This window comes from Antrostomus carolinensis, unplaced genomic scaffold, assembly GCF_000700745.2.
Source record: "Antrostomus carolinensis isolate BGI_N321 unplaced genomic scaffold, ASM70074v2 scaffold20898, whole genome shotgun sequence".
Lineage (NCBI taxonomy): Eukaryota > Metazoa > Chordata > Aves > Caprimulgiformes > Caprimulgidae > Antrostomus > Antrostomus carolinensis.
The window spans coordinates 12859-22981 of record NW_010333929.1 but is presented as its reverse complement, the minus strand read 5'-3'; the positions used below and the strand labels follow the sequence as shown (position 1 = coordinate 22981).

At 37.5% G+C, this 10123-nt stretch overlaps 1 protein-coding gene across 1 annotated transcript in view; it reads left to right on the top strand.

Annotated features, from left to right (window-relative positions):
- Positions 1–10123, top strand: part of LOC104529682 (dynein heavy chain 5, axonemal) — a gene marked incomplete at its 3' end in the record, with an annotated part of 55339 nt that overhangs the window by 33658 nt on the left and 11558 nt on the right. Inside the window, exons 27-33 of the mRNA XM_029086509.1 lie at positions 164–256; positions 1475–1678; positions 3457–3537; positions 3615–4019; positions 4176–4294; positions 6532–6668; positions 8059–8221. Of these exons, the coding sequence (XP_028942342.1) occupies positions 164–256; positions 1475–1678; positions 3457–3537; positions 3615–4019; positions 4176–4294; positions 6532–6668; positions 8059–8221 (1202 nt within the window). The remainder of the gene's footprint in view (positions 1–163; positions 257–1474; positions 1679–3456; positions 3538–3614; positions 4020–4175; positions 4295–6531; positions 6669–8058; positions 8222–10123) is intronic.

The window sequence follows — 10123 nt, the reverse complement described above, 5'->3', positions numbered from 1 at the left end:
CTTTCCCCTTACAAATGTATTTTGGATGATCCTACTTATTTCCTGTAAAGATAGAGGTATAACTTTTCCATTTTGGTATTGTTTGGAGGATCCCTTTTCCCCCCCCCCTCTTATTTGTCATAATCTCTCTGTGTGCTCAAGGTGAATGTTTTACTGTTTTCAGAGTGCTGTAAACAAAGCAGTAAATATAATATTATCAATAGCCAAAGATATCCCTCTGTGGAAATTTGCTTACTTACATCATAAACAGCAGCAGGTGAGTATTTTATTTTGAGTATTTAAAAAATTTAGTATTTTGTTTAAAATTTCTTAATCTCGTAAGAATATGTTCTATACCAATACTTTGGTTTATAATCTGGTGGATCTTCCTGTTAAGTGAAAGCCTAGTTTTTAATCTCTGTACCAAGTAATTGAACATAAGAGTAATAATTCATAAATATTATATTTAATGGTTTCTAATATTAAAATCAAAAGTTGCTTTTAAAAAAAAGCTTTTCAATGTACTGTTCAAGTATGATGATGATAGTGTAGATAATGTGTGAAAACTAACATTATCCATGGGTACTACTAGCTAAGTATAAATTATTTATAAGTCTTCTCAGGCAAAATCTGTATTTTAAGTTAAACTTTCAGGCTGCATACAGCACCTGTAATGCTACAGTAAATACAACATAAATATTTTAACTGGCATTAAAATGACCACTAAAATCTTGGGAAGGTCTGAGGTATAGAAACTAAAGAAACTAAAACTAAAGGAACCAGAAACTAAAATTTGCTGAAGTACAGAAATGCACAGTAACGGTAATCAAATGGCCTTAATTCTCTCTTGTAGCAATGAAATACAGTTTTATGTAGATCTATGCTGAAAACTGTCTTTATAAAAATATCTTCCTATTTTGTTGATCTGACATGAAAAACAGAACAGCTCATTTCAGTGAAAAAAAAACCCCATTCAGGTCCTGCAAATAAATAGTAAAAAAACTAACTAGGAGAGAGTGGGTTGAATTCAGTTTCCTCAAGCAGAATTGTTTGCTTATTTCCAAGCTGCCAACGCTCCACTGCCTCCAGGATTTTTTTGACCAAGAATGAGTATAGATTATAATTATACACCAAAGAAACAGGAAGACCCGAGCAGTTGTGTAGGAGCAGGAAACAGCACAGTTGTACTTCTATGTGATGTACATTTGACAAATGTACATTGTCAAATGTACAAATGACATTTGACAGATGTCATTCAGAGATGATTAATGTAGAGCTCCACATTGCAATTTGTTTGTTGGGTTTTTTTTTTTTTAATCAACTTTAACACTAGAACTATAGTTCTGTAGAAGTTCAAACTAGGAACAGGGACTCTCTGCACTTTATATCTGTTCTTAGAAGTACTTATTGTGTGTGCAATATTGGGCATTCCATAATGTAAAAATAATAAATAAAACTGCTGGACGTATGTTTTTTCTTGTTTAATTTATGACAGATTGAACAAGCTGTTGCTGTAAAGCTAGGTGATGAGAGCAAACTCACCAGGACGGCGGCACTGAAACCTTTAGATAAGCAGATCATCGAGCATAAGGATGTAAACAAAGTAGTGATCCAACTAAATACAATTATTTTATCTCTTGAAACTGAAGCATTGGATCTTCTGAACAGGTTTTCTGAATTTTCAGGCATCTGGAACAAGGTTAAATGCATATTTAATAGAATATGTTGCTATATTTTGAAATCTTCTAAATAAACTATTTTGGGTTGCGTAAGGAAACTGTGTGCTCAGTAGGAAGCATTAGTTTCATGGTAGAATCCATATACCCATTATACCTCCTCTGTCTACTCTTGTGTTGACCAGAACTTGTCATTCTTTATCAATTTAAACATCTAAGGAAGAAGGCTGAAAACCAAAAAAGAGTGTGGGAGCATATCAAGCTTATGCTCTCATATGCTTATGCATCTTTCTCACAGCATCTTGTCGGCATAGGTTATAAAAAAGAATAATTTAACAGAATCTCTGAGAAATTGCAGACTACAAAACCACTCATGAATATTAAACTGACTAGTTCCTCTTCAGCAACCACTTCTGAAAGCAGCTTTTCTACTTCTTCACAAAAATTATAAACTAAATCTAGGAAATCTTTCCAGTAATAAGGATTCCAAAGCAGAAAAAATCTGGGCAGATGGAGTTGCCCTCACATGAATGGTAAAGCTCTGAGGCATGTTTTAGCAGGAGATATTTCATTAAATAAAACCTTGTGTACATTCTGACTAGTGAAATGCAACTTTGTGTGGGTGGCCAACCACTGGTCTTGTCTATCAAAAGTGCTTTAGTCAGGCCGAGAAACGAGTAACCTTATCTTTTTAACTGCTCACTATTTTTAACTTCCCCTTCCTAAACCAACTCATAGGTGACCATGTTCCCACAGCTGACACTTTTGTAGTTAAGAGTTCAGTTTAAGACAGAGCATTTTCATCTCTTCATGGCTTCTAGGGTTCCAAATCTTAATGCTTAGTTACTGCATTTTTGGAGATGCTGTCTGAGCTAACCACATGTTGATGGTATGTCATTTCACCCAGACAAGACACGATCAGATTGGATGATGCAGTAACATGATAATGTTTCCTTTTTACTAAAATCTTCTAAAATATTCAATTAATCTGCTCCTTAACCTTAAAATTCCTCAGGAGTTCACAATGTTTCCCCTGTCGTTATAATCTCTGTGGGACCACTGGGAACTGTCCCTCATTATTGTCCAGGGAAGCGGTTATAGCTTCCCATAGACCTCACAGTGCAGACTGCAGATGAATGTCATAGAGCCAGGTGAAGATATTTGTCTGTAATCGAACTGAGAATCTAACACATTTATTGAGCTGGTAACACTCAAGTTGTCACCTCTGCAGAGAATGGCCTGCCTTATGAAAAGTGAGGATGCTCAGTGCTCTGTTCCCTTTAAACAAGCTAAATGCTCCCTCTTCCCTTAGATCCATCTTTCTTTGACAAACTGTGCTTGCTCCAAAGGGCCAGGCCATTTGTAGCTAGGAACTGCAGTTAAATACATGGTTTCAGGAAGAGTGAAGCTGACTGAGTACAATCACTACCGTTGAAAATATATATGTCAGAGGATGTGAGCTGCTTTTGGGGGTTTGCAGGCAGAAGGCTGGGAAGGAAATATCTCTAGCAAAGTTATAGCACCTACATTGTAAATTTTGTAGTAGTATTTGGATGGATAAGGGATATCCTGATCTGTGTCAGTTTTTCAGTTACGGAGAGAATTCAAGTGCTTTAAAGAGTACTGTACAAAGACTGAGAGTCAGGAAAAGCAGTTCAAGTTAAATAATTTGATCTTAATTAAGCTCTTTTAGAGAGTGATCATTTGTGTTTGCACAGTACATCAGGCAGCTGGGTCTTCCGTAGGTTATTATTTTAATACCAATGCTAAATTATAATTAAAATAAATTTATTTTATATAGGATCCAGAGGAAAAATTGAGGGAATTTATAGATACTAAACCAACAATGGCTGAATTCCAAACTGAAATCAGATACTTTTCTGTAAGTATTAGGTCTTTAATAAAAATTAACTGTTCAGAGAAATTGTAGTGAAATTAAAAGCTTGTGTTTAATCTTAGCAATTAGAAATGCAAATCAGAGAACTGCCAAATCACTGTGTACTGGAATCATTGGATATTGCAACAGAGTCCTTGAAAATAGCCTTAATTCAAGAATGCCGCTCAAGACAAAGAACATTTGGATTAGCTTTGAATAAAAAGTCTGCCACAGACATGGATGAAATTTATTCATTCATTGACAATGTTAGCAAGAGATTAAGCAGACCTATCCATGACCTTGATGATGTACGGGGAGCAATGGAAACACTAAAGGAAATTCGAGAGAACGAGATTAAAATTGACATGACAGTTGGACCTATAGAAGAATCTTATTCTATGCTTCATAAATACAATCTGCTCTTTCAAGATGGAAATACAGAAAGAGTTGATGGATTGGCTTATGCCTGGAAGAACCTAAACACACAGGTATCATAGGCGTATTATTTCTCAAATCATATATATAGCAGTGTTATTTTCAGCCTTTTTAATGTTGAAATGCTAGAACAGAACTATTTTCTCACTTAAAACTGTGCTTTTTTTCTGCCTCTTTTATGTTTGTTTTTCCTCTTTGTCTGCATGTAGGCACGGCAGGTTGAGGACTTGCTGCTGAAGGTACAGCCAGACATGAAAACAGATTTACTGAGTGGTATTGAAAAATTCCAGACTGATACTGCAGAATTTTGCAAAGATTATGCTGAAAAGTAGGTGACCTGTGGTGCAATACAACTATGCTTCGTTAGTGATTGTTCAAAAATGGTGTGTCTGAAGGGCTTCAGAAAAGAAACACAGCACAACCTCAATGTAAATATAACAGCTGATAAAAAAGCCTCATTTCAGAATAATACAAGATGGGCAGGTACTCTTACTGTCACAGATTCATTCTCATAATTTCAATGCTGGAGTCAGTGAAATTCCAGAAGAGTTAATAGGTTGGGGAAAGAAAATAAAATTCTCAAAACAGTTCAAATTTAAAGGTTTTTTTGGGGTCTGAACTTAGCAAAGTACTTAAGCAGATGTTTAATATTAAGTATATAAGTAAGTCCTTATATGTGAGTGGAGATTCCAGTTTGGGGTGTTTCTAAGTTCACTGAGTCTTACACAGTCTTACTTCTAAGCTTACTTTGGCTATTTTTTATTTAAATTGTGCAGTATATGTGCTTCATTGGACACTTCTACATTAACAATGAAGAAGGAAAGACTAGAATCTGGCTTGCTGTGATCTGTTAGGGTTCTAGGACAATACATGCACAGTGTATGTTTTTTGGCAATGGAATTCATGTCAGCAGCTGACCCTAGGCATGCACTGCACAGCTATAGACCATGGGCAGCATCAAGCAGCTTTATGTTTGGCCTCTGCAGGCTGCCTTGCTGTTACAAACAGAATTCAGTGCACACGTAGAGCACACACTCCTGAAGGGCCTTGGAGAATATTTACTCTTCTCCTAGGGTAGGTTCTTCTGCATTGGTGTTAAAAGCAGGGTGGTCCAAATGGTAACCTGGTGTTTGGCTTCAACCTTGGATTCACTAGGAGTGAAACTTCTTGAAGGCATGCTAACTGTGCATTTGAGTGCAAGCTTCAAGACTCCAATCATAGACACAAGGTGAATTTGCACCTAAAAGGATCCTGTTAGAGCACAATTGCCAGTTTGGATGCATGCATAGTGCTGCTTGCAGTTCTGCTCTTGGAGTTGTCCCAAGGATTTAATGGAAACACCATGTGGCTGCCACCGGTCCCATCAGTAGGGACCCTGAAAGTGTCCATCCTCCTGGAGGCTCAGCTGCCTGGGCTCAGGGTCAACTTGGAGCTGGTGCATCTGAGGGCTTCTCCCTTCCTTTGGTGACAGAGCACTCCCATGCAGCTCTGCTGGGAGGCCTCAGGAAGGCTGACACTCCTTCCTGTGGGATTTGCTTTTAGGCTGAGACTTCACTGCTTGGTACTCTGGCCTACAGCTCCAGTTCTGTCACAGCCATGCCTGTGTCTGTGCCTGACCATGGACCCTACTGAGCTGAACTGGATACCAATGCACAGACTCATTTCTCAGCTTGATCTCAGAACAGCGTGGACTGTGTCTCATCCCAGTTGCCTTCACTAGACCTGCTCCTGACCCTGACCTTCTGGTTCACCTTCCCTGATTGACCTTAGTCCTGTATAATTATTGTGGACTTGTCTAAGGATCTGGACTCTCATTTGAACCTGACTACCATCCCCAGGCCTGCCCTGCTCTCCTTGCTCAGGTACTATGGGACCCAGGCCCTTGCTGCCTCTGCTGACCATGTTACTGTTTTCATCTTCTGGTTCCATTTTCCTTGCCAAGCAGCCAGCCAGCACAGCTCTCTGATGCCCATGTGCCTGTATTTCTTTCTAGAAATAACTATGGCACAACATAAGATGACATACTTACAGTTCTTATCCCAAAATATGGGGATAAGAATTGGTCCCAGCCGTGAACACTGAGTCCTCCAGCTTGAGAAGTACTCATTAGGGCAAAATCATGTTTTTTCCATTGTTTTTCTGAGTACTTAATTATGGTTCTAGTACCAGCTACCACAGTTTTCACCCCTGAATGATATACCTGCTGTCTTTTCCTTTTTAAGAATATAAATAAAAATAATAATTAAAATGTGTTTTACAGAAGAAAAGAAATGGAAAATAACAAAGGTAAAACATTTGTAGATCTTTTTAGCTGTTTGTAATATGTATGGTAACCCAGATGAATTTTATTTTTAAAACATAAATTGAGCTTTCTTTCAGGGCCTACTCAATAAGTAACGTTGTAACATTGAATATACTTTGCATTTTCTCCTTTAATGTCTTTTGTGAAAATTTCTAGAAAAAATGTTAGAAAATATTAAATACTGTAAGGTCTGGGTCCTGTTGTGCTTCTTTGTGAAACCTTTCTGGTTTATACTTGCATTTAATTTGTTTTGTTTTTAACAGGGGCCCCAGTGAGGAGAATGTTCCTCCACATGAAGCAAGTGACAGATTACAGATCTTTCAAGCCAAATTTGATGAACTATGGAGGAAGTATATATCTCTTTCTGGTGGGGAAGAATTATTTGGTCTTCCTATCACAGGTAGTTTCTCAGGGGAGATGGATACCTGGTCCTAGGCTATTAATTTTTTCTTGTGGATCCTGCTAAATGCTGTCAGTGCTGGCTTCCTTGTAGTAAAAAAAATTCCTTGCAGTAAATTGTTATGGTCTTTCCTATGAAAAGCAGCTGTGTGAAACTCGATTTCAGTCTGCACATACATAAGCATCAGGTGGAAAAATATTGCACTGTTCCGTGTATCTCGGAGTCCAGCTGCTTAGCGCTCATGCTTTTTCTGTTCAGAGCTAAGCACATCTCATGTTTGTATTCTTCCATGTCCAAATTTGGGAACGATGTTGCCGAAGTACTCAAGTTGTCCCTGCTCCAGATATATAATGAATTCCCTTGGGCTGTGCAACTGAGCTGTAATATCCTTATGTCTCCTAATCAGACACACTTCAGTTTGGAAGACCACAGTGTGAATTAAAGTTACAGCAGGAGACTTGAGAGGAGACCTCATCGCTGTCTATAACTTCCTCACAAGGGGAAGAGGAGAGGCAGGTGCTGATCTCTTCTCTCTGGCGACCAATGATGCGACCAGAGGAAACAGCAGGAAGATGTGCCAGGGGAGTTTAGGTTGGACATTAGGAAAAGGTTCTTCGCCCAGAGGGTGGTGGAGCACTGGAACAGGCTCCCCAGGGAGACAGTCATGGCACCAAGCCTCACAATATTTAAGAAGCATTTGGACAACGCCCTCAGATACATGGTCATGCTAGAGCAAGAGTTGGACTCGATGATCCTTGTGGGTCCCTTCCAACTCACAACATTCTGTGATTCTATGATAAGTACTTGAATGTGTACATACTGAATTCAGTATATTTTCCTGTCTGAAGACATATGCAATAGTCACAATATCTTTAACTAGCAATTCCTAAAGACATAAGAGAAACTAAAGAAAAAGTTTCCATTAAGAGTGTCAATTTTTAATACTTTTATTGTGTAGCATATCCTATATTTTTATTTTGGAAACACATCCCCAACCTCTGTCTAAGTAAATAACACAAATTGTGATGGGGGATATTTTAGTTCTTGTATAAAACTATAGTGTGTTCCTTTGCCATTTCAACTACTTTTTCAACATTATCTTCCTCACAGAGATAGATGCAGCACCTCCATTATAAGATTACATCTACTGTTATAAAAGAATATTTATGGAAAACTCAGCACTATAAACAATTACTGTTCATCAAAATCTGATGTTCTTACATACTGTAACTGGAAAAGTTTGTCTTACCAGACACTATCCAAGAGACCACAAGTCTGATTTCAGACACTTATTAAATACCAATTTTAGAAAACCATGGATTTTTATGTTCATGAATATAGTTATACCTAATTAACATTCACAAATTTCTTCTTTTAAAATTTGATACAGAGTATCCAGAACTGCACAAAATTAAACGTGAGCTTTCATTGCTTCAGAAACTTTACAGTCTTTATAATTCAGTTACTGCTACTATCAATGGATACAATGAAATGCTTTGGAATGATTTAAATATTGAAAAAATTAACAATGAACTTCTGGATTTTCAAAACAGGTAAATTATTATTTGTTGAAGTGCATATAATTTTTATTTCTCAGCTTTCTGTGTTAATTATATTGTGAAAATTGCCTTGAGGGGTAAAAATCTGTTGGTTTATTTCAAGCTCAGGTTTGCTTGAGTGCTCAGCACAGCTGCACTGGTTGCAGACTGTAGTGCAATGAACAACTAGTGCGTGACCTTACTTAGGTCAGTCTGCAGGTCACTTCAGGCTTGTTGGGGCATACCGACATGGTAGCTTGTAGCTTATTTAATGAATAAAGTGCAAAAACCTATGGCAAGGTGGTTCTACATATAAATAACTTTCATAGCTGATCTTCATGTATTACCTTCTGAATGATGTAGTTTGCAGATAATTAATTGTTAGTCTGTGATGTTAGACAGAGTTTTGATGTTACTGTCTGCTTCTGTGCATTTGTATGGATTTAAATTCTTATTTCAACAAGGGCAGGTAGCCACCCTAAATTCTGAGGGGTTATTTATGAGGTTTGAGGGGAAGAATGATTTCCACATTACATGGAAACTTAACTGTTAGGTGAAACCATGCTTTGCTGACACCAGAGGCATTTTTCTACTGTGTTGGTAAAGGTGCACCTTTGATTTTTCAACAGCCATGACTGAATCTGCAGGACTTCCCTAACCCAACTTGTTAGTTCTGTTAGAGGCAAGGGCTCATAAACCAGCAGGATTTGGATTGTTACCCCTTTGCCAGCTTTCTTTGAATTCTGATTCCTAGCACTGGAGTATGGATACAACTGCTAGAACAGGGGAATTCTGTTACATGCAAAAGTGGAGAATCTATATGCAGGTCTTAAGTATTCTGTGCATCCATTCCTTCAGAGTAGTTACCTGTACCAGGTACTCTTAATGGGAATTTCAGAATATATATGAGAACCCGATTACATGCAGAAGTTTGAAAATAAATGTGTAATATTTTTATCCTGTGCGTATCTGTTGGAAAAAAGATGTGAACTGTCTCTTGTTTTCTTTCTTCTTTTATTACTTTTGTATAAGTATTTCCTTTATCTATTTACACAGTGGCTCTGATCACTTTCTCAGTGAGTTCTGTCGAAACAAGTTCATACTCAATATAAAGAGCTTTCTCTTCTCCAGAGCCTCTGTTCTGGAACAGCCAGTGTGTGTGTGTTTGCTTCACCAATAGTTCTGGGATCAGCTTTTGATTTTTGTGACCTGAAACTCACTTACATTTTGATATTATTCAAGAGATTGAGATCAAATCCGTGTTTTTCATTTCATCCCAGATCTTTGAAAAGCATAGGAGAAGTTACCTGTGCTCAGGCTTTTTAGTCATAGGGTATTTTGAGTGTGTCACTGTTTTGACAGGGTCCATTTCTGTACACACTGAAGAAGTGGGACGGAGATTTTCTTCTTTTTCAGGACATTACTGAATGAACTGTCTTCTAGTCATTAATCTGAAAAAACCCTTCATTTTTTAAAAATAATAGAAATAAAAATGAATGTATGCAAAATATATATACTTCTGCATTTGGACAATATCTTTAAGTCTTGATATCACTTCAGTAGAATTCTGGAATCTGCATCATCATTTTTTCTACAGTTAATTGTATTTTACAGATTAATAGGACTCTCTTTATGCTTCCTTCTCCTGGAACGCTGAAGGAAGCCATTGCGTGACGAGAGTTTTGAAAGTTTATGTATTTCTTTTTCCTACGTGTGTGACTTTTTTTTCCCTCTCAAGTGCTGAGGTATATTTGGAGCAAGGTGACTACCAATAGGCAGTAATTTTTTTTTTTTAATAGAAGTCTAACCCAGTACTATCCTTCCTTTGGTAGGCTTGCTAGCATTATTGCATCAAGTTATTCTCTTTAAAGCTGGAGGAATTGAAACAGTGTGCAGAGCATACCCACAGAAATAACT